A 24,856-nucleotide genomic window follows, 5' to 3' on the forward strand; every position below is an offset into this window, starting at 1 on the left:
GATCAGTGCAAGGCCTGATTTAGAAAGCCAGGATATGTTCTGGACATTGATGGCTGGGTCAGACTTGTGCCAAAATTGTTTTTCTTTTGTTCCAATTGAAATAACAGCTGTTAAAAGATCCATTGTTGACCTAGATGAAGAGACATGTTACATACGTACTCCCAAAGGTGACTCTATCACAATAAATGAAAGGGAGGATTTGATGAATTGCATACTTTGCACCTCTGGAAACCAGGGCGTAAGAATGTGTCATTTCATGGTCCCACAGAATCAGTAGTGAGCTATTTATTCCAAGTAAAAAGGAATCAGAAAAACTTCTTTATCTTAGCTAGGGTACCTGTGTACTTATAGAGATAGAGGCCCGTCCGTTTGAAGCTATTCCGTTAATAAAAGAATCAGTGCTCTTTTCTTTTTCAGGAGAGAGAGAAAAAAGATAATCAATTGAATTAGTCAAATTTCAGCCAGGTTTTCATCCTCATTAGCAGTTTATATTGTAATGACATTATTTTGGCATAGAGGAAAGAGAATAGCCAATTCATAGTGCACCATTTGAAGAAGAACACACATGTCATAGTATTTAAATTAGATCTCTTGAGTTAAACCTTCTACAAACATTGCCAGAATATTGTATCCTAGTTACAGGCAGTCAAACTAAATGCCTTCGAAACTGGTCAGGTGTGTATCAAGTGGCTTCTTATATTTTCTTGTGTGTCAAAGGCACATAGGAGCCTGCAAACCACACACCACTAAGACATATCTGAAAATAATGTAAACTTGTGTCTGTGATCCAACACCATCTCCTTCATCACAAAGCAAAGTGTTCCACCAGATTTGAAAGAGTTTGGCATATCCCTATGAGGCTTGTTTTCACAGAAAATCAACTTCAACACATTGAGAGGCTGACGGAAGAAATTCTGTTATAGAATTTTAGATTTGTTAGACTTGGGTTCTGATTTTTACACAGATTAAGCTCATGCAAGTTCTTTGTATTATGATCTGAAGTCTCAGAGATAGACCAGGCCAGTGAAATTTCTTTAGAAAACACATAGTGAGACCCTAAGCCATTCAAATGTGATTCTCAGAGTTACACTAGTTGTTATACTGACCTTGGAAGGCCAGGAACAAGCTGTTTAACAACATCTGGAATTTGTATTGGGTTTGTTTTATCAGGTTATCATGGCAGCTAACACTCAGTGAGGAGGCTGAGATTTTGCCAGAGTAGGGAATGTTAAAATCTAAATAAATATACTGAACTTCAGACTTGACAGCTACAGGACAGAGGAGGGAAAAAGCAGAATTATTGGCACTGTACACACCTTAAAAAGGAGAGGCTGTAAAGAGCCTGGCAAACTGCTATGTATATGAGTATAATCAGGTAGTGAGAGTCCATGCTGTGTCAAAACTGCTGACCCGTACCATGTCCAGAACAAGAACACGCAGAGACCTGGACATGCTGGTGACCTTCAGGTGCTGCTTTTGCAAAATCCAGCAGTGGTGGGTGGTCACCTGCTGTGGGACTCCAGTGACCCAGGGCTAGCGACTTTGCCTTCCTAGGATATCAGCTGGTTGATATATTTCTGCTATTTTGAACAGGTAAAAGCGCTGTTTTGTTGAAACAAGTTTTTGTGAAGTAAACTTGGTTTTGTTAGTTGTCTGTTACAAACCACTCCTTTAGACCCAGCACAGGCAGCCGCAAACCTCAGAATTTCTCTTTTTTCTGAGAGGGGAGCACCGAAGTTTGAATCCTGGGTGTGGATGGGGCAGAGGAGGAATGAAATCACACTCAAGCTAGAACAGGGTGCTCATCCTCTGTCGGCTGCCACTTCAGCTCCCCCATGAACTTTGAAAGATCTCAGATTTATAACTGAAAAAAATCTCAGGGTTTTAGTCACTGGAATAAAAACATTTCCCAACAGCGAGAGTGCTGTCAGCAGAAGGGGCTCTGTGTGCCCACTCCAGTTTTTTTCCCTGTATAGTAAGCTAGAAGTAGAAGAATCGTGCATGGTATTACTATTACTCATTTGATATGAACTAATGGGCTGTGGAAAAATGGAAATTGATTCTCCTTTCAGCTTGATAGTGGATAAAATAAGAGGTAAGGTGAAGAGAGGTGGCCTCTTCTCGAGACCCCTGCAGCAGCTAGGGCTGTACTGGTGTGCATGGGCAGAAGAACAGGCATTAGATAAGGTACGAGGCTTTTTTTTTTCCATCTGTGGTTTCTTTGGTTCTCAGTTGATGCAAACAAAGAAAGAAAAAAGGAGAAGGATTTTGTCTTTTTTTTTTTTTATCCTTTGCTACCTGCCTGTCTCTCCCTCTCCAGCCACTGCTTCCTGCTGTAGCGCCCAGAAAAACAAGAGCTCAGTTAGGAGAAAAGTTAAAAACATTTTGGAAGAAAATTGGAATTGAAATCACAGAGGATAATAACACAGCTGAAGTTCAAATGAATATTTCATGAATGTATTTACAAGGGGTGCTAAGCCACTAAACGCTAAAAATGACACAGGCTATGTATGCATTATTCTGTACAGATTCAGCAAAGAAAGTCATTTAATAAGCTAAGCTTATGTTAAAATTATAATCAATAAATGCCCATTACAGGAAGAGATTTATCCCTGGGTGTTAAAATAACAGAGGTATAATTTGCATGCGAACTACATTCTTTTTTAAGCTTTTTCTTTTTAAGTTTTGAAAGAGTTACACAGGAAAGCCAGAAGAAAGCCTGTCTGAGATGTTCAAGGCAGAGAGAGAGAACGAGGAAGAATGTTGAGGAAATTATAAGGCAATGAGCCTGGCACTTATAACATGCAAATAAAGAGAAGATATTCTGAAGGGCAATGAGGAGCCAGTATGGATTCAATAATATTAGAACAGAAGATAGCAGCATGAATTTTAATGATGAAGATCCTTCTCAACTAGAACCTTCTTATACTTGATAATTAATTGTTAGAATTATACCTTGATCCTGCATTCAGAGCCTTAAACAACAGGCTTATATCCCTGACCAGAAGCCTTCTGTCAGGGTAATCAGATTGTACTGTCAGATCTTCACTGCTTTGGTCTGAAGTTTCTTTCCTATCTTAAGGAAACAGGGAGATGTGAGTTAAAACCGCAGGAGGCAAGGGGAAGCCACAGGCATGGAGCTTTAGGCTGGGCATCTAATACGGGATGAGAAGGAAATCGCTCATGAGAAATCCCAGTGATCATGGTATATTGTTTCTCTGGTTTTGGAGGGAATACTTGGAATATTTGTGTTGCTGTCATGAAAGCTAAAAGCAGAGTCAGATAGCAAAAGCTTCTAATGAAAGAAGCCTGATCTATAAAGCTGCTGATTTCTGTGATTGAGACATTGAATATTTCAAATGACATTTTTAACCTGTCCTTCCAAAAGGTAATTTCCCTACATTTGCAATACAGTCTGAAACTTGACCATTATTCCTTAAACTGTGACCATCAAAGTCATGGGTATTTATCAAGGATAATGTGTGTATTCCACCATACACCTTATTTGTTGGGACAAATGACCTATTTTATTGATTCTCTTTCAGAAGCTATTCTATTCAGTTACAGATGAGTGGGGAAGAAACCTATTCTCTTGACTGACCTCTTTATTTACAGTCTGATAAAAGACGACTATTGTGTTTTATCCATTACCAATGTCTCCTAAAAGTCTCTACTTTTGCCAAGTTCTGCGGTTTAGTTGTGGCCAGAGATTGCTGAAACTGTAAGAAAAACAGCCTGCACGGATGTCTCTGGAACGTCATTGTGAGTTTGACTGTAGCATTAAGAAATTCATAATTCACAGCATTATATGGACAAGCAATTTCATTGCACATCGTTGCAAAAGAAGGAAAGTTTTTGCTTGTATGATTGCATCTCCAAAATGTAGCAGACTGTTCCAAATTAGATATAAGCTCCTTAACGTGTGGTGACTCCTTCTGACAACACAGTCTGGCCGAGACATTTTTAAAATAGTTTAGACATAAAATTATTCTGACTTAGGCATTGCCAGTCTTCATTGCAACAGAAGTGAAAATCCGTTCTAGGTTATTGTCAACGGTGTTGTCTGTGGAAATGTTGAAGCATTTTGGACTGTCACTTATGATAGAGGCCTGTGTCCTTTTTTCCTGCTGAAAGTTGGCAGGAAAATCTGAGGCATCAGTATTTGCACTTATAAGTATTTAATTTAATTATTAGGGACCTAAAATAATAGAAGATGTCATGTTTTGCTCTTTCTGGTTTTATACTGAAGAGACTGAAGACAGAAATTTAGAAAATATTTTAATGTGGCAGCTGTATCTATTGCTGCCTCCAAACATCTTGAACTGTGCTCGTAGGCCTTCATGAGTTAGAAACTGCACTGATGCTGATCTGAGGCTTGTTAAAGATAAATCAAAAAGTAGATGTCTTTTTGAAAAGTTTTCAATATTTGTCCATTGTCTCTTTCGTAGGCTTAATGGCCTACTCTGGCTAAGCTATCCCAATATAAAGACCGAAACAATTTTTTCCACCTGAGAAATGTCCAGAAAAATAGTAGTTGAAGTCTCTGTAGATCCTTTGGTTTAGTCACCCTACTGAATATCGTTAGGAAGCTAATGAGATTAAAACAAGATTCAGTGTGTAGACGAAACCCGTATCTGCATTTCCATTGCTGCCATCCCGATATGGGCAGCTGTGTGAATTCACAGGCTGAAAACAAAGAATGAAGACGGGGTTATCGAACCTCCTTGAAAAAGCCCCAGAGAAACAATCCAGCCCTAATTGCTTCTGGATAGTGCAGAAGGTACAGTGATTGCTGAGAAAAATTAACGTCTGGATTGTTACTTGTAGAGTAAGATGGAATTTTTGCGTTATGAAGTAGAAACAATTTAGATAAATAACATGAAAAATATAATAAATAATATAAATTAATAATTTCTCATTCAATATAATAATATATAATGTTTTAATACAATATGTAATAGAATAAATTAATATAAAATATAAATATTTGAATATAATGAATCTTATGTTGGTATTGATTTCTTCTCTTACAATGTTTTGCTTTGGTGAGTTTAACAGCCACAGTCAGTAGTTAAAGTGGTGCAAATCAAGGCCAGGTTCAGCCTTGTCGCTGATACTTTAGCAAAGCACAGAATTTGGGCATGTGCATCCAAGCAAGATGGGGGTGCTGAGCACAGGGAAACCTCGGGAGCTTAAATGCAACAACGCAGTTTTGCACCGGGGAGCAGTGGGATGAACCAGGTGCCTCGGTGCCAGAAATGCATTGGTTCTGGCGGAGGAGTGTGAGTTTGGCCCAGTATTTGTGTGCTGCTGGGAGGTGGGAGAGAGGCCAGAAAACAGAAGAGCAACAAAAAGCTGTAACCAGAGGTTGTTTTGAGTCCTGCGTGCTGGTGCCAGCAGCTTTCTCGTCAGCGCCAGAGCTGTGGCCAAGGTGAGCACGGCTTTGAGTAAGGGATGCACTCAGGAGGCTTTTTATGTTTCGACAGATAAATACATTTTTTTTCAGTCAGTTCTGGGTTTGGGTGAATAGCCTCCCATTAAAACACAAACCCAGACTGGCTTTCAGGGGTTACTGTGCTAAACTTTATACCTAACATCTGTGAGGATGAAGACTTTCTTGTTCCCCTGCTTTCTCCTTCCCTCACTGTGAATATCCTGGAGCGGCATTGTAAGACCTCACCATCTGCTCTCTGACAATAGGCTCCTCTATTTCTATTTAAAAAAACCCAGAAATTCCAACCTCTTGGTGATTATTTGGGTTTGCTGTGGGACCTAGGAGTTTCAGCCAGCTCCTTTTGGATAAAAAGCTGATTTAAATTCCCACTACAGTGAAAACATGGGAAGAAATAGTAACAACAGAGTGGCTGGCAAGTGAGTGGATTTGGAGCAAAGTTTCAAAAGTCAGATAGATATATAAAAAATTGCCTAGGCTTCTGTGCCTGCAGAGGACAGCAGAAACTGTTAATGATAGTAAGCCGTACTTGCCTTTCACAGGAACAAGCACAATTTGTTTATTTATTTAATAAGCTGACTCAAGAATATGTCATCAACTAATAAATAACTTTAAACATTACCGTGTTTGAACTAGAAGACAGCTGGCACAAAGAAACAATTACGCAGCCATTGGGATTTAACTGACAAAAGATTTCCATAAGTAATTATGCTCTGTGAGTGTGAAAGAAAGATTGCCCTTTAAAAGGGATAATGCCTTGATATTTTCCTCATGCCCTTTTACTGTAAAGCTCATAACACAGGCAAACTAAAGTGACCCTGTGTTTAACAGGCAATATCGGGTCTCTTCCTATTCCAGGTTTGCCAGTCCCTCTCGCTTGCAAATACTTCCAGTGGTCATTCTGAACACGGAGCACTCACAGGGTCGAGCTCTTAGGTCAGCACACACATAGAATTTCGTTTTGTGCTTAATGCCATCTGGGTACACAGGACGGGATGCTCCATGACACCTCTTTTTTTACCTTATATTTCAAATTATTTAATTTAAAGATTACTAATTTTGTTTGATAGGTCAAACTCAGCATCCACACAAGTAAAACACGAGTCAGGTCTCTTTCTCATGCGGACGTTTGGTCCAGAAATGTCTTTGAAAGTAACAGTTTTACCGGCAGCATGAGACAGTTCTGACAAATATGAGGCAGAATGTAGGTGCTAATCATGTTATAGTTGATTTTTAGATGTAATAGAATCAGAGAATCATTTAGGTTGGAAAAGACCTTTAAGATCATTGAGTCCAACCATAAACCTAACACAATACACAGACAGGAGGAAATTCAATGCGTAAAGATCTCTGGTGGTGATTCCGGCAGCACTTACGGGTCTGGCAGAGCGTTCCTCCCCATCCTCCCGCGCACTCGCAGGTGTTGGGACCTACACACTCTCCACCGTTCAGACATCTCTGCAGACAAACAGCTGAACAGATTGACATGGAACACATCAGAAGATGAACAGGATATGTCTGGTTGTTCAAGATGTGTCTGAAAGGTGACCTGCTAGGTTTTAGTCTGTATGGCTAATTTCTAAAGAAGCGTGTTCTATTCATCAGGTAGTCAGTGTTCAGGATTCTTTTGATATTTACTTCTTAAGAAATTTATCTTTGATGGCTGTCTACTGGGAGCTTTGCTATTTCTAATGCTCAGTTCACTATCACCTAAGAATACTCTCCTTGTAATATATTCATATGTGTTATATGCATATGATGTGTTTCATGTTATAAAGAAATAGTTTCTCATAGTAAAATTTGATATATTCATTGCATATATTATTTCTTCAGAAATCCTGGAAGAGCGAATGCATGTTTTGGTGTATATGTGTGAGAAACACAGACTTTCTTCAGAATTTCTGAATAAATTATTAATATGATAATTTCAAAACACTGGTTCTGAAACCATATTTACTATCAGGACCCAAAGGGTAAAAAGCCAATATATTAATCTGGTTTACCTACAGTGTGGCATCTTGATTATAAATTAATTCAGTTTATCTGTCAACATCACGGTAATGACTAGCCACGTAAGGCAAAATATCCCTTGAAAATATTTTAGGGAAAGAGGTTTTTTTAATTACATTTTTATGTAACTGTAGTCAGATCTAGTAGAGTTACAGGGTAAGAACACATCATTCTCCAAATTATGCACCAAAATGTATCTGGTGACCTTGAGAGTATATCAGTGTGGAAGGCTTTATAGCAGGCTTTAAATAGTTCTATATTTTGAAATATATGGCATTTCTCTCTAAAATATAACTAAATATGTGAAGCTGTTAAAACATAAAATCAATTCTTCAAGTTGAATACTATAAAAATGAATTTCCATAACAAACTGTGTAACAGACACCCACATGAAGCAGAACCAGGACTCCCCTACGCAACTTCTTCCTTTGCAAGCATCTAATGTTTATAGCGTTTTCTATTACCTGCACTTAAACCAGCTTCTCTGCAAACTGCTGAAGGAGCAAAATAGGTTTTATTCACTATATTGTTTTTTAATATTAAAAGCAGATTGCAGTTGATGGGCAGCAGAGGTGCTTACGTTGATGGCAGCGTTGTCCCCTCCAGCCAGCCGGGCAGTCGCAGACGTTCGGGCGAACACATTTCCCTCCGTTCATGCACATGGGATCACAGACACCTGCGGATACACAGCAAAGGAACAACATGGTAGGTGGGAAATGAACTAGAGCTGAACTAGAGACTCACCTTTTAGAAGGTTCAATTGCTTGTAGTTTAAAAAAAACCCAGAAAAGTAATTTGGATTTGAGAATCTGAAACACAGAAGCTTGGCAGCTCCTATAGGTCCTTCTGGAAGATGCTGCGTCTTGTGTGGAAGCTCCAGTAAGAGCTACCTCACCAGAAAAAATGAAAGAGAGGCATTAATTACAGTGATTCTCAGAAAAACAAGTAAGAAATTTTCTGTGGCTGCTGTGGGCAGCCTGAATACTTGTTAGAGCTTTCAGCTCCTGATTGGAAAACATGTTCTCAGATGTTCATTTAGATAAGAAAAGACTTGAAGAGGATAGATTTTTTTCACATAGTTTTGGGAATGTTTTTGTATTCAGCCAAGCTTAAAGACTAAATAGATCTATTCCTCCATCGCCTTTTTACACCGTTATCTCTTAAAGTACTTACCTTTTTACTTTATTCTTTCACATAAATAAGATGCAAAAGATAGGTTGTTCTTTCAACCACAGGAAACCAGATGATTTTTTTTTTTAGATTTCATTAGAAATCTAATTGCTAATTTTTGCATTTCCGGTTAAGCCTTGTATTTATCAATATTGTTGTTTCACAACATCCAACAGTAAAATCTCGCCATTCTGGCAAGTCAAACATCTGTAATCCCAGCCAGCTTTGATATAGGTAGATACCACATGCAGATACCCAAGTCCTCGTCTCCCGTTTCTGCCTGTCTGTAAGTGCAGGAAGGACCCGTCAGAGGTGATACAGTCTATAAACACAGCAGTGCTGTTATGATGGGAGTGGAAATTATTTGCATTTTACATGGAAAAGTCATTTGATAATGGGGCAGAATACAATAAAGTTGTGTTACATACTAAATGGTTGGACAGGAGTATGAGCGTCAAGTTAGGAGGAGTCCAACAAGGTTTGAGGACATATTTATGCCAAATGGCTTCTGCCATGTTTAACGCTTTCTAGGCATGACGGGGTTTCCCAGTGACTCGTTACCGACAGCGCTAATTAGCAGCATTCCTCCTTGCTCCTGGAGCTGGATGGCTGCCGAGCTCCCTGTGCTCCCTCATCAGGGAACAGGCCCTGAGGGGCTGACAGCTCAAACGTGACATTACTGTGCTTTTATTAGACCTCAGGTTGTGATGGCTTTTGGTACATCAGCAGTAAGAACAGAACTTGAATACTAATCTTGTAGCAGCACTGATTTTCAAGTCGTCACCATGTACAGGGCTCTGAAAGTACCACAAGCTCCCGTCAGATTTTTACTGGGGAAGGTGGAATCCTGCAAAGAGCCTCCAAATAGGAATGATTATTAAAAAATAACAGGCAAAAATACAGCAACTGTTATTTGACGGGAGATTAACCTTCTGTTCCTCTCTTAGGTATGATCAGGCATTTTTAGCTAGGTGGATTTACGTTCCCTAATTATTCCTCTGATGCACTGAAGTATTGCTTTTGCTTCCTGGCCTGTTCTTTCAATGCAGATGCTGCCGCACTGGCAGCTTTTAGCCCTATGTTGCTGCTCTTGGTTGGCTACTACCTTTGCATTTTGCTCAGTGCCAACCTCCTGGATTCCTCAGCACTGACCTGCCCTCAGGCTGGTCCTTGTAAGGGCTGCTTGGATCCCAGGGTGACCTCTTTCCCCTTCTTTCTGCGCCTCTCCTGATCCATGCTATAATCTCAGCTTCTGCTTACTAAGGCTAACAGGGATCTACAGTTCTTGCTGAGCTATCAGAAAGTGCTGCAGCCACTAGTGAAAACCTGGTTGAGTTCAAATTGTTATGGCAATCATCAATCTGAAATAACTTAATCTTTTATTTTCTTTCTTCTTCTTTTCCTCCTCCTTTTAATCTAACATCACCAATAACAGATTTCCGACCTAAAATCTTCTGTTGTATTTGACTTCGCTTTTCAATTATGAAAATGTTCAGATATTCAGGGTTTAGAAAAGATGACCCCAAATCATAAAATTCGCATTTAGGTTTCAAATAACCTTATGCTTTGTGATACTTGCAGACCATAGTGTCCCCAATGCTGACCTGCTGCCCCAAAGTCACACATTTGAAATCCAGGGATTTGATTTTGAGAACATATGAAACTTGAACAATGTCTTCCCCTACCCCTCAAAAAGTAAAGCCAAGAAAAAGTAACTAGAAGCACAGCACTATTTGTTCAAATTTGTATTTCTCATTTTTTTTCCCTTACATGTTCTGTGTATTTTCAGTGTTATACAATTGCATTGTAAGATATTACCTGCTGTTTTGTACTGATACTAGGTTTTTTAAATTATATGACAACAGACTCTTCTTTCAGTTACAGTAACTCAAACTACTGTGCTTTTTTGTTCACTTTTAGTTTTCAGTTTTTGTGGAACTGAACTTGTTCCAGCGCAATTTGCCTTGTAACTCAACAGAACTTTAAGCAGCAAGTGAGCTCCAATCTTGGCCTGAGTTCAAACTGACTTTAAACTTGGGATCTGTTTCTCTCTTGGTTCAGCTACCTTACAAATGAACAGGTAACTATGAAAATACAGCATGAGCTTCCTTTACATCGTGTGTTGCTTATGGCATCTCTCACTTAAGTGGTAAATCCAAAGGAGTTCAATTCACAGTGACCTAAGGGAAGTGCTTAAGTGGGAAATGTAGGATCAGGGCCAAACCTGTTCTGAACTGGAGGGGCATTTCTTCCCGCCCCCGCTCTGGGACAGATACTTTTTCTTTTTCTAGGGAATTCGTAAAGGAATGTACATGAATACAGTGTTATCTCTCCCCTTTTCCTGCCTGACATCTCCACCTTGTTCTCCCTTTCTTTAACTTTCTTCAGTACAATTCCATCTCCATACCTATCAGGCAGACTTCAACACGTGTTGATGATAACTAGTTTGGATCCTTTCTAGTCCCACTCCTTGGCCTCTGTGGAGGAGCTCCAGTTTCAAAATAGCAAACAAAAATGTTACAGCCTCTCACAGGAAAACTAAATAAATTATCAGACGCTAGGAGAGTAAATCGAATTATTGTAATTCTCCCAGGCACTGCCATGACTTTGAAAAGACTCACATTTCTTTTTTTCCCCTCCCCTTAAAAAAAGGCATCTTGACGCAATGAAAACATTGGTTGGATAGGTTTTCCACCTGCCTTGGGGACTTGCCCTAATGATACAGATGCAAACACGTTTGTGTCCTCCCTTTGTTGCAGTTTGGTAGGGTGTACCACTGGGCCTAGGGTGAGTCCTGTCCATCAACACATCCTGGGTGCAGGCTTGCCAGCAGTCAGTGTCACTAAAGTCTAAATCCCATTCCCCTTGCTGCCAGTGTTGACATTTCCATGTTCTCAGTAAGAACAAAAGCACTGAATTTCATATGCAATAGAGTTACTAAATTCTGTAGTGCGCCACAATTCTATAGGGCCATTGTTTAAAACTAGAAAGGACTTCCATGATCTTATGTTTTCCAAAAGTGTTAGGTTAGATAAGCTAAGACTAAGTTGAAGGTGATAACGCAGGTTAAAGAAAAAGCATGATTACGTGCTGTATTTCAGGTGAGGAGTGTTTTTGACAAGTTAACAAGAAGGTGCAGGTGTTAAGATAAATCACAGGTGTTGCACAGAACATCATACAAAATGTACACAATTCTGTGCACTGAAAGGCATTCACAGGTTGCTAAGTTTTCTGGTTTATGCAGCAGCTATTTCTCTTTGATGACTTTAATGCATTTTGACCTTACAATCACTTAAATTTTCCTGTGACCCTTTTCATAGCTTATCCCCTCTAGGCTGACTTGACCCAGGGAAGTGCTTCTTGCAACTCTTTTATCAACCTCCATGGAGCTCTGCAGTTCAGCCCTAACATCTTTAAGGTAGTCAGACCTCCTGCTTTGTCAGCCAAAGGGAAGATTTTTCATGCAAAATAAATAATTCCAGAGATTACTAAAGTTCTAAAAAAAATCCCCAACCAAAAATTTAAGTGCTGTCTGTAAAGTCAAGTAGGTCCTCCTGGTATAAGTAGCATCAATGATGGATATCTACAATTCCAGTGTCTTCCTTTGCTGGCCTGTCTTGCTGTTGATTTACAGTATCAGTTCCTCTAAAACATACACAGTATTAAGAAAAATATCCCTACTACGTAACGCTAAAAGGGACTGGAGGCAAAGTTAAGCATGGGGTATATTCTTTTGAGAATAATCTGTTTTTCTAACAAACATTCACAATATTAGCCAGTAGTAGTTGCTGATTAGTTTACGGTGATTAAAAGAAGCTGGACATTTCCTTCAGACTCCTTCAGACAAAAATTTTTAAGTTGAACCTAAGCCGCCTTTTGATGCTAATACCCCATTACACATTTTCTTGCTAGAAGTAGATAATAATAAGTAGTAAAAAACTTGTAATTTTGTTGAAATAGGACAGTCCTCATCATCACCCTCATAAAGTCAAAACAGAGTGAATATTAAATCAGGCTACTAAAATCTCAGCAGAAGGGGATTCTCTGCAGGGTTTCGGGAATTCACCTTGCCGCACCTGAACATCCATGTCCTTTTCTGGCAATGAGACTGTACAGACTACTTCTTTCTGAATCAAAAATCACCTGTCATCACATACCCTGAGCCATGCTGCTGATGAGGAGACAGTGTGTCACACTGCAGTGCTGATTAGAAGATGTAGTTTTCACAACTTTTTTTTTTTTTTTTTTCCTTTTCTCTATGCTGTGTAGAAGCTGAGAAAATTGACCTGCTTCTGGATGCATTCTGCTTTTGGATGGAAGAGAGAAAATAGCCTCAAGCAGTAACATCTGTGTGGGCCAGCTAAGGTAATGCATCAGGCTATAGCTGTACTGATGGAGAACACAGCCAAGGGAACACCTACTGGTAGATATATACTTCAACATACCCTTTAAGTCACCATCCCTGTGCTGTCATTTATATGTGATTCACAGGCTTTGATTTTATTTCTGGCTGGGGTTGATTTTGGACCGACATCTCTGTGGGTCTGGTGTATATTTCAACTTACTCTCTACTGCTCTTTTGAGGAGCAGGAACCTTGATCAGTCACAGTTTTGGCTTTTGTATATGTACATGTTGTTTTAATGTTCGTTTTCTTCTCTCTGCTTAGTGGTTATCTTGATCTGGTGTGACATTCTCAGAAACAAAGAGCTGTAGCTGGGGAGATACAACACAGTAAGGGCACAGAGCATGGGACAGATTTAAAAATAACACCGACTGGTCTTGTTGGGAAAATACAGATGACAGAACTCAAGCCGAGAAAAAAAACAAAACCAGTAGACGTGAAAGCAGTGGGTTTTGTGTTAAAACAGGCACTTCTAGTCCTTTTCCAATGTTTATGAGCAGTATACGTCATCTATTGATAAAACACAAAAACTGGGGAGAAGCTCCATTGTGTCCAATTGTCATCATGAGACTGCAGCCGTAAAACGTAGGGACATTGCTGATGTTTTTCGTAGGATGAGAACTGGAGGTTGGCAGATTCACAAAATGGTACAGCTCAATTCATGGACTGGAAAGAAAGTTCCCCATCCCTCTGGCTGTGTTGTGCATCCCAGCAGCTCTGCTCGGATAAAACATTATCCTGACCGCAGTAAGGAAACAATTGTTTCGATGCTTCTAGGCTCCAAATAAAGATTTGCTCTTGCTGAATGATCTTTTCATCCTTTGAAAAAATTAATCACAAAATGGGTGCATTCTGGCCAAAAAGAGTGTTTCTGACAAAGGTCACTGTTATTTGGGTTCTACTGCCCTGACACCAGCAGAAAGTAGTTGAGGTAAAAAAATGTCATTCTTGGCTTTAGAGGGTATAACTGATGCTCAACAGATCGTTAGCGAGATGGATGTACCAATATATCTACTGCTGTGAAGGTCCCAAATGCACAGAGCTCTGAAAAACATGTTATGGATTTGGGACACTAGCAATTTCTAGTCCCCTTTTTTCTATTTCCAAGGGCAGGAAGGAACTAGTTTTGCCCGTGCTGAGTTTTAGGCACGTATGTTGTTTCAGAGCTTGATTTTCTCTGAAATTCCTCATCTATGTTGATTTGGATTTGTAAATAAAGAAATAAGTTTCTCTCCAAGCTCTGTCAGAGTAACCTGGGATGTGCGATCCACTGGATGTCAGTAATTGTAGCCACAGATCAAATTTTAAGAAGGAATATTTTTCCTGTAACAAAAATGTTTGCAGTTTTTTGTGCAAGGTTCTTCCAAAATTTGAATCCTTACCCATACCAAGCTACCAATCATTTTGAGGTTTCTCATCCCTATTTCTTGCTTCATGTATCTCCAACAGAGATGCAAAGCACTTCCTCAATAAATTACCTTTCTGAATAGTAAAAATAATCTGGTAGAAACCTCCAAGGGACGCAGTGCAGGAGAACAAATTACTACAAGACACAGAGGGAGCTGTAAATGTAATTGTGATGGGTGCGGTGACAGTTTGCATTTATAATATATTCACTTTACCATGCGGCTCTAGCAATATGAGTTAGTTTGCATGACCTAGCACACATTTCAGAAGAAAAAATGGTCTGAAAAATGGTAGACCGTATAGATAGCAGTGCAATAGCAGTGCTTTGCCTAATTATGTGTGGTCTTCATTCCGATATGCATTCTGATACACCTATGGGGCCTTTTAGTGTTATTAAAGCAAGAAATAAATCTGATTTAGGTGTTAGTTCAGGGGAAAAAAATGGGAAAAATAATGAATGGCAAAACTACCGAGATGCTAGACTAAACTCTGAGTGTTACTGCATAATCTATGGTGTCCCCGTTTGCTCTGTCATGTCACTCTCATCAGACAATAACATTTTCTATCAGTTAAAGGAGATCCTGATCTCTCCAGCTCTACCTCCAAAAGTTTCCCTGGTAGCATATGGTGGGCAAGACTCTTAAACCTCAGGAATCCATGGAAACCACTGAGGGGCTGTCACTGCAATACAGACAGGGGACTCTCCACTCTCCCTGGACTGGAGTATTTCTCCCTCTGGGTCTCCTGATCTTCATTTTGCCTAAAGTCTTGTCAGGTGAAACTCTTTCTAGAGATACAATGGTGTGATGTTTGGATAGCTGCAAAACGTTTCAGAAGGAAAGCCACAATAAACAAGATAAGCATGTGCAGGTGCACATTTATATCTTTGAGGAACTTTTTACTAGGAACTGACTGTTTTTGAGATCATTGGCATAACATATTTGTCATGTACTGATTGGTTTTAGTCTGCAACACTATTAATTTGGAAGAGACTGTAGCTGTACTTCATTCTCATCTTTGCAACTATTAGCTTATAATTAATGTGGGGAATTGTAAAGTATACACTCAGTACAGCTTATATTCCCATCTTGTTAGGATCTTGGGTTTGATAACATTTTCTCTTCATTGAAGAATGCTCTGTGTTTTCTTAGGTCAGTGAACCATTGCAGCGTGTGTATAAATCGTTCTGTTGAGCTGCTTTCCTGTCATGCCTGAATAAGAAGTGCAAGAGGATTCTCATATAGATTGTTTTCCTCTGCTGATTGTTTTTGCAGCTTCTGCGCTTGCCGTATGACCTGCCATTTAGGCGTGGTTTTATTGCACTAAGTGGGCTAAGCTGTCACCTTGATGCAATTTGGTTTATTATCATCTGCACAAAGGAAAAGGGAGATCCAGGCAGAGCGACTGAAGAGAACTGCAGTGGTGTGGGAGACACAGTCAGAAGCCAAGAAGAGCAGTCACAGGCCACTGTGGTTTGGCTGTACCCAAGAAGAGCGAGGACCTCGGGTGGGAGTCCGGTCAGGGGGTTTGGAGGAGGACTGCTGTCTGCATTGGCGCTGCACTTATCTGCTCACAGAATGACAGAATGGTTGGGGTTGGAAGGGACCTCTGGAGATCATCCAGTCCAACCCACCTGCTAAAGCAGGTTCACCAGAGCAGATCACACAGGAATGTGTCCAGGTGGGTTTGAATGTCTCCAGAGAAGGAGACTCCACAGCCTCTCTGGGCAGCCTGTTCCAGGGCTCTGGTACCCTCAAAGTAGAGAAGTTTCTCCTCATATTCAGATGGAACCTCCTGTGCTTCAGTCTGTGCCCATTGCCCCTCATCTTGTCGTTGGGCACCACTGAAAGGAGTCTGGTCCATCCTCTTGACACCCACCCTTGAGATATTTATAAACATTGATGAGATCCCCTCTCAGCTTCTCCAGGCTGAACAGACCCAGCGCTCTCAAGTCTCTCTTCATAAGAAAGGTGCTCCAGGCCCCTCATCATCTTCATAGCCTACCGCTGGACTCCCTCCAGTAATTCCTTGTCCTTCTTAAACTGGGGAGCCCAGAACTGGACACAGAACTCCAGATGCAGCCTCACCAGGGCAGAGTAGAGGGGGAGGAACAACCTCCCTCAACCTTTTGGGCACACTCTTCCTAACACACCCCAGGTACCATTGGCCTTCTTGGCCACAAGGGCACATTGTTGACTCATGGTCAACCTGTTGTCGACCAGAACTCCCAAGTCCTTCTTTGCAGAGCTGCCTTCCAGCACATCTGCCCCTGACCTGTGTTGGTGTCTGTTAGTCATCCTGTTACTATCTGTCTTAGAAAGTAAGCGAAGGCTTACTTAGGAATTGGTGTTGGAGAGGGTTGCCTCGCCAATGTCTTTTTGTGAATAGACAGACAACGTTACTCTCCAAAACTGTCCATCCTCTGGGCTATTCAAGTGGAAGATCCTATGCTGCTTTTTGAAGAAGAGATATTTTTAAAATATTTTAATTAAAAATAGCCCCCCTGCAACGTATCGTGTCTTAAACCAATTAGTGGAAAAAAGCACTTATCCTCACACAGAAGCCCACCACAAATAGAAATGCAGTAATTCAGGAATCCTTGCTCTTTTAGTTTACATATATGTGTTTACATACAGCAGCAGATCTGAAACATTTCTTTAGCGCCTTTGAGATACAAGTAAATACTGGCTCAAACCCTAGATTCTTTACCTTAGTAAAATTCATGCTATAGTCTGTGCATGTTTTGCTTATGGAATGGATAAAAATTTAATAAATTTTTTGGACTTATTTAGGATATATATTCAGTTCTTACCCAGGTATATTCTTGTTCTCTTCCTGCAGAATAAGCTGCATGCGCTCAAAGTCTCTATTAAAATAAATGCATCAGCTACCTATATATGAACAAAATGTATCTTTCAGGAAAGGCCAACTAATGGTTTTGTCACAAATCCTTCCGAAGATGGAGCAGAGAGAAGCAGTGCTCTGTGAGCAGACCACACACCAGGTTGTGCCTTGAGTCACCATTTCTTATCTGGCTTTATTCATTTCTCCAGGAAATCAGAGCTTCACCCACATGGATCATGTTGTGTTCAGCGGAATGGGAAAGACAGTTGTAGCCTTAATTTTTTTTTCTTTGTCTTCTGTTGTATTTCCTGCCCAAGGAAGAAAGATGACGTCTAACATGAACCTATTCTGTTACACCAGATGGAAAATCAAGTAAGAACCGGGATCAGTGTTTCATTTTCCTGTGTCTCCGGACTCTGCACCTACTAGTCAACAAACCAACCTGCCAATTGTTCCACTTCTGTCACAAGACTAATGCTTTTAGCAGAAAGTTAGAAGTCTCTCTGCTATGAGCAGCTGTTTATTAATTTCCAAACACCCAGAAATCTTGGACAAATAGCTGCTGCTTCCAAATCCATCCTTGACGTATGAAAAGCAAGTCTAATGCAAATGATTACTCCATCCATTTGGATGAGATAACGTGGATTGTTCCCTGCTCAGTTGTGTGGGAGGGTATGCTGGACCTCTGCTTTACAAACTGGCTGATTTTAGATGGCTTGAGTCAATCTGCCTACTCAGTGAAGATATTCCAGAGAACACATCACCCGTCGTCAAGATGATAACTTGGAGGAAGCCTAATTTGTTGAGCACTAAAACTTCCTGCTTATGCAGCTGGCGAGGCAGTAATCTACAGAAACATTGCATGGGAATGCTGGAATATGGGAAATCAGTGACTTTCACAATATGACATTGCTTAGCAAAAAGCGGCCTTTGAAACCCAGCGTTCACGTTTCCAATTAGTTTGCCTCTAGCTCTCGTGCAAGTAAAGTCCTCAGGATACCGGCAAGGAAAAGAGAGGGGGAGGGAAGAGGAGCAGGCAGAGCTGGAAGAATGAGCATGAGTTATATTGTGCTCTGTGTATTGGCTATAAATCCTGCCTGCAGGAATTACTGAAATGGAGAAATAGTTATCTACTAACTTGGAGATCCAATCTGCAAAGTCCCAGCGTCAGCGCGATGATTTATGTGATACGAAGTCTGCAGTATTCTTCCTGACACGGTAAAATAGATGCATGCAGAAGCACGGTCTCTGTTTTAAACCATATGTAAACCCCAGCTCGCTGGATGCAAGATGGGTGGCAAGGAGGTCGGAGGTCCAAGGTCTGGTGCCATCGGAGAGGCTGAGGTCAGGCTGGAGGTATTATCAATATTCCGGAGGAGAGAGGAGGAGGAGGAAGCTCAGCACTGTTCTCCTGTGACCTTTGCTCGCCGATGAGCTCCAGAGGGAGCTGTGGCTTGTCTTTTCACTCAGAGATGAACTCACTAAAGCAGCAGAGAAGGGATGAACGTGTGGTCCCGTGAAGTTCTCTTTTTCTCTCCTTCTCTTCACTCCAACCCTTCATAAGAAAACTCAGATTTTATTAGCTTTTCATTTTCAAGAGTTGTTTCCAAAGCAGTCTGATGGAAATACGTGTAGTAAATAAATGATATCTAATATATTTTCCTTATTTATAATTTCTGTAAAGGTGTAGCAGAAATCAGTGTGAACACTGCTTTAAAGCCTCATGAACAGGAGTGATATCCTGGGATTGTTACAGCTGTGAATATTTTCAAAAGATAATTTAAAAGCACGCGCCAATAACTTTCCTTTAGGATTAACGCAGAGTTGGTTTGTTTGATGCCAACTTGATCCAGAAATATATTTTATTTTGAGGCACTGCCAGCATTTGCCTCTTTTCGCTCGACAAGACTGATGATACTGAAAACAACGCGTAGCAAGTGAGGGGACAAGGTTGTACGATTGCTGAGGCATAACCACACATTTCACTGTCAGCTCTGACACCCGCTCGTCCTGGTTGTGGGTGGCTGGTTTGCATAATCACCAGGCGGTTATTTATCAGTAAACACAGTGGGCAAAGCCCTATATTTAGCTGGCAGCCAATCAGACCTGGGTGATTTACACCTTTTTTTTTGAGACAATGTTAATTTACATACAAAACAAACACAGACTTTCAGGCTGAATGCCTTTCTCCGTATATTAAAGAAGCAAAGAAGAATAAGGCCAAATGGCGAAAGGCTGGTGCTGCCGCTCTGTCCTGCACAATTTTGGCTGTCAAGCAGAGACTATTAGAAATGCCATGGCAGGGAATTTCCCCCTTGCTCTAGCTCCGTATCGGAGCATATTAAAGCTGAAACCTAAGTGTTTGCTCATACTATTCATATCACTGTTAGTAGGTGTCACAGGTAAGGGTGCAAAAACTGTATACGTCTGTGTATAAATGATGACAGAACTGAAAAGACTGCCAGTCTCAAACATCAACTGCAGGTTCAGAAATGCAATATTTTCACCTGGATCTCGGTTTCTGACAAGTCTATTTCTCAGTTTTTCTGGTTCATGGGAAATTTGCAAAACCCACAAATATTTTCCCAAACTAAAGATCAAGAAATGTGAGACTGATCTGCATGTACTACATGGGGGGGAAACATCTTCAGACCTGTCTTTTTTTAGTCTTAAGTTTACTCATTCTATCTGGATAGGTTTTATTAGGCAGGAAAGAAATCCACCAAAAATTTCTAAGAGCAGACTCAATTTAAGTACATAGTAAAGCTGATTTTGCGGTCAGAGGGTTTTGAAACTGTGCTACAAGTGGGGAGATCTGGATCCCTCGGCAGAGGAGAGAGAAGCTGTTTCATGTGACAACAGCAATAAGACATACAGCTCTAATAGCAAGTGCTTGCTCTGAAAAGCTTGTGTGTAAATTACTTCTTTCCATGGATCATGATACCTGTCCCATAAGCAGTTGATATTAAGGAAGAAAAATGAAACATTACTCGATGTTTTTTACCTATTAAGAGTGGCCTGTAAGAGTAAGCAAGTAGTAGTATTTGCCTTCTGCTTCATCATGCTTCATTCATCACAGACACAGGTCGTTTATTTAAGTTTGTATAGTACTGGGCTAAATAAACCAGATTATAGAGTGGTTTTTGATGTAGAATGGAAGCTGAGATCGGACAGTACAAAAATATTTTCATCATAGGAGGAAGCTTTTTTTGTGAAAGATTATACCAAAATGGACTACAAAACCTCATAAACTCTTTGAAAGTGGAAACATGCTGGGGGTTGGTAGCAGTTGGAGGATTTAGCAGAATGCTTTGCTAGACTGCAACCATGATCACCTCCCTTTCCTTTGATGCGTCTGGAGATGCGGTGATATGTTTAAAGCTGGAAACAGCACTTTCCTGATGTTCTCTAACCTCGAAAACAAGATGCCAAACAGAAGGTTTTTTTCCTCCTTTCTTCCCTCCAGCTTGTTCCTGCCAGAACAGACTATTCAATTGTGTGCTTTGCAGCCAGGCAGAACTGTGCGTCGTGATTCTCTCTGCCGAAGGAGGGGAGAGCTGTAGCCTGGGCATTCAGAGGGCTTTTGTTGCTGGAAGGAATTTTTTACTGGCTGCTTTTCTCTGTGTGTGAGAGACATTAAGTGCTCTGGAAACGTACAGATTCTTCCTGCCAAGAATGGTTGTTTTCACAGCTCCCCTTTTGCCAATTTCAAACTGGTTAAGAAATAATAATAACAATAAAAAAAAAAAAAAAGGTTTTCACATAGATATCCTAAACTCCCTGGGTGACAGATATTGTTGAGCAATACAGTCTGTAGAAGTGCCAAAATAACCTATTTCCCCCAAAGAACAGAAGAATTGAATATGAATACCCATGTTAAGGTGAAGAGAGAGTTTTCAGTGAGAAGAACAAAGGCAAGCTGAAGCGTTATTAAACAACTGTGTTAATTAAGCTAGAAGTATGACGTTCTAATATTTTTGAGGATCTCAGTCAGCTGTTCTGCCTTTGGCTTTAATTTTTTCCCAAAATATCTTTAATGCAAAATAATTAATTCATCTCCAAATATGAGTCTTACTCATTCTGAATGCATGAAATGTTTAGAGAGGATTCTAGCAAAATGTTCTACTGCCAACATTGACTTCACGTGATGCTATTCTAATTAACAGGTTCATTCTAGACTTAATATAGCGCTATATGTGCTCTGATAGAAATACAGGAGATCATGGCATAAATCCAGATAAAATATTCTGTTGAACGTGGACAAAAGGGAGAAAAACTGTTACGAGTCAGAGAACTTTTTAAAGCAAAGGGAAGTTTGTAACTTACTTTTCTGACACCATCTTCCAGCGTAGCCCTTGGTGCAGGAGCACATGTTGGGTCGAACACAGTGACCGCCGTTCTTACAAGGGGGGACGCAAACAGCTGGAGAAAGGAAAACAGAAGTTTTGTACCATGAAATCGCACAGGGGATCAACGTTGCTTAAATAGGAGCTCCTTATTTAGGTGCCTGTGTTGGGACACCTGACTACGGAGGCTTTTTCTTTAGTGGGGGTGGAGAAGGTGTCTCTCCAACAGGTGATTTGGGCAGAATGTGGGACATGACTTGGGCAGAACTCTTGGAAAGAATGTGGGACATGACTCCTAGTGCAGGTAAGTGGCCGGAATGTCCCTGAGAATCTCTTAGGTTTTAGCTGTAGCTAAAGGGCTTCTTCAAGGGCTTCTGCCCTTGAAACATAGATCAGTGTTTGTTATTTGCTGACTTTGTTTTGGCACTATTACTTCACCCTTTCTCAAAGAAGCAGGAGGAAGGTCTTAAGCGTCCATCCACTCTCTCCCCATATCACTTCCATATCCCACAAATGTGGATATTTATTTTCAAGTTTTAGTTCTATCTAAACCATAACACTGAAGGATAAAAGTTGCAAATCATCTGGATGTTGAAAAGTACCTTCCATGTTGAAGATCAAGAGAAAGATCATTGAATTACAGGGTCTGTATAATTTTCACTCTCTCCTTCACACCCAACATCACAAAAACAAAGAGCTTCCAGCAAGCTCCATTTGCAATTAGATTTTTGCGTGTGAATCATTCACTTGCAAAAATATGCATTGGGATTGCATTCATTGAGGAACTCCAGAGAAACAAGGGAGAGAGCAAGAGAACAGAACTTTTAATATTGAAATAGTTCAGGTTTGGTAATACGAGTGTATTTATATTCCCAGATTCAGGAGGGGTTATTACAGCCATGCTCAAAAAACTGAAAAGCAACTGGTATAAGCACAGAGATCTTCCAGCTATTCGAATGCTAAACATAAGGGATTCTAAATCAAGTCCTGCTCCATGTTGGGCAGAGCGATAGTTGATCAGATCATTGAGTAGGGATCTGAAGAAGTCCTGTATAAGTCTCCTATCCACTAGACTCCAGCATGGTCAAGTAGGTGATACTGTGAGCCCTGTTGGAAGATAAATTATCATCTATGGCTCTGAAACACGGTATAGTACACACTATAGAGTATGTAAAATGAACAAGGTAGAGACATGCTTTAACATTTAACCAAATAGTTGCTAATTAGTGATATCACCGACTTCAGATAGCTTGAGATTAATTGTTTAGTTATCATTAATGCCATCATAAATAAGTGCTTACTCCTTCACAGTACCATTAAGAGCAATATAATGTAGATTTACAACAGACTCTAACATCAAAGGAGCACACAGGGAGTTGTGACAAGGAAAATCTCTGGATATACTTCATGTGGGGGCAGGTAATAATAGGCTGCTGTTTATATTTTTAGCCTGGATCCTTTATCAAGATGATAAATAGAATCTTCTTACCTCTCTGGCACTGTGGCCCATAAAAGCCATAAGGACACGTACACATATTTGGCTGTACACAGATTCCTCCATTCAAGCACACAGGATTGCACACAGCTGTATGTGAATATAAGATAACTCTATGAATCTCTTATAATTTTGAATTTTTTAGAGTAGATGCTCTTTTGCTGCTGCACATGTCATTAGAATAAACATTTCTAGTAATATTGTGATGAATTTCACACAATCCTTGCTGGTCAGTGGTGCAGTGACATTTTTTTCGTTGTCGACACAGTGGGAGCATTTCAGTGGTGTTTTAGTATAGCTTGGGGGATAAAATAAAATACAACTTAATAGTTGATTTCTGATGTCCTCCTTTGGTTTGCACAGTTCATTTGTTTCAGCTCTAGCATCCGCACCAAACATGATTCCAAGGTAGTAAAATGTAGTCACAGTCTGGATAACCTGGAGATGAGGTATTAACCATTTGCTGCTGTGTCTGAGTTCTGCGGAGCATCGTGGCATTTCCCTCAAGTTGAATAGGTATGTGCTGCAAAACCGCCGTGTGTTCTGACTCAATCAAATCCCAGTTCCCACAACATATTGGCTCATGCATCACCAACAAAGCCACTGGCTGAGCTCCCTTTGCCTCTATATTTATCTGTTGTTACTGTAGATGGTATAACAGGCAGTAGGAATTAAAAGCTGTATGGCTTATTTCTATGCGGCAAGTACCTGACTGTTGAAAAAAAAGGGCATTAGAATTGCAAATTAGTTTAGTTGGGAAGTCACTGCGTGAAGAATAAGGAATCTGATAAAGCTTTCATTGTAAAGCAGAGTGACACTTTTTAAAAGAGTCTTTTTCCTTTATTCCTTTTGTCTTTCAGTATCTTATGAAATAGCCCATTAAAAAAATTAAATACATTTAAGCTTAAATAAATTAAGGGTCAGTAAAATGTTTCCAATGAACTAAAGGAGAAATAAAATGTCAATTTGGAAAGAGAAAAAAAGTGAAATTGTAGTCTAGATGAGAGGCTTTTCTGACTGAGCAGCAATCACTTATGAATCAAAATGGACTAAATTAATTGCTAATAGTGAATTTGGATTAGTTGCCTCATTGTCCCAGCTAGTTCACAGGTATTCAGTCTGTCAGTGTTTCTATTTCTGTTGGTAAAGTCCCTTTGTTTCTAGATCTGTGTTTTCCAGAGACTCTGATCATATCACTTGAGGCAGGAAACCCCAATAGTATCCACAAAATACTCTGTGTAGTGCACACAAAACTGTGCCAGAGAGGTGAGCCTAACAGTCTTTCATCTAAGGAATTATCAAACAAATCCTGCTGCTGTTGTTCTGGCTTGGAAATTACTGCTGCTGCTGCTTGTCCTCCTCTTGGAATAATTCTGTTTAAAGCCATCCCAAAATAAATGCACAGAACTCAAGGAGAGTAATCTCTGGCAGGAAAAACAGGAGATAGTGTGAACCAGAATAGCTAGTGGCAATCCCAGTCGTTTACCAGGGATCTTAGCTAGGTTAATTTATGTGTCCTCAATAGGTCTGTCATTTCAACACTTAGAGGAAGAGCAATCTTAGGGAGATGGAGGTTAAAATGACATCTCTCACCTTCCAGAAAAGGTAATGTAAGCTGAAGGTGTCTCAGTCATTTAATATTCACTATGGCAGAGGCAGACTGCCTCTGTAGCCTTGAGGTTTGGCACTGATTAAGGTACTCCTCGTTCTCGTGCCTTTTAATATTTCA

At 40.2% G+C, this 24,856-nt stretch overlaps 1 protein-coding gene and 1 long non-coding RNA gene across 2 annotated transcripts in view; one reads left to right on the forward strand and one right to left on the reverse strand.

Annotated features, from left to right (window-relative positions):
* Positions 1 to 8,161, forward strand: part of LOC135990471 (uncharacterized) — a 118,122-nt gene extending 109,961 nt beyond the window's left edge. The window contains exon 4 of the long non-coding RNA XR_010606417.1: positions 8,009 to 8,161. This is a non-coding gene — a long non-coding RNA (uncharacterized LOC135990471). The remainder of the gene's footprint in view (positions 1 to 8,008) is intronic.
* The window catches only part of LOC135990466 (von Willebrand factor D and EGF domain-containing protein-like), a 176,335-nt gene that overhangs the window by 9,359 nt on the left and 142,120 nt on the right, over positions 1 to 24,856 (reverse strand). The window contains exons 24-27 of the mRNA XM_065638163.1: positions 23,122 to 23,217; positions 21,613 to 21,708; positions 8,043 to 8,138; positions 6,829 to 6,924 (exon numbers count right to left, since the gene is read on the reverse strand). Coding sequence (XP_065494235.1) covers positions 6,829 to 6,924; positions 8,043 to 8,138; positions 21,613 to 21,708; positions 23,122 to 23,217 — 384 coding nt within the window. The remainder of the gene's footprint in view (positions 1 to 6,828; positions 6,925 to 8,042; positions 8,139 to 21,612; positions 21,709 to 23,121; positions 23,218 to 24,856) is intronic.

Source organism: Caloenas nicobarica, chromosome 6 (assembly GCF_036013445.1).
Source record: "Caloenas nicobarica isolate bCalNic1 chromosome 6, bCalNic1.hap1, whole genome shotgun sequence".
NCBI lineage: Eukaryota > Metazoa > Chordata > Aves > Columbiformes > Columbidae > Caloenas > Caloenas nicobarica.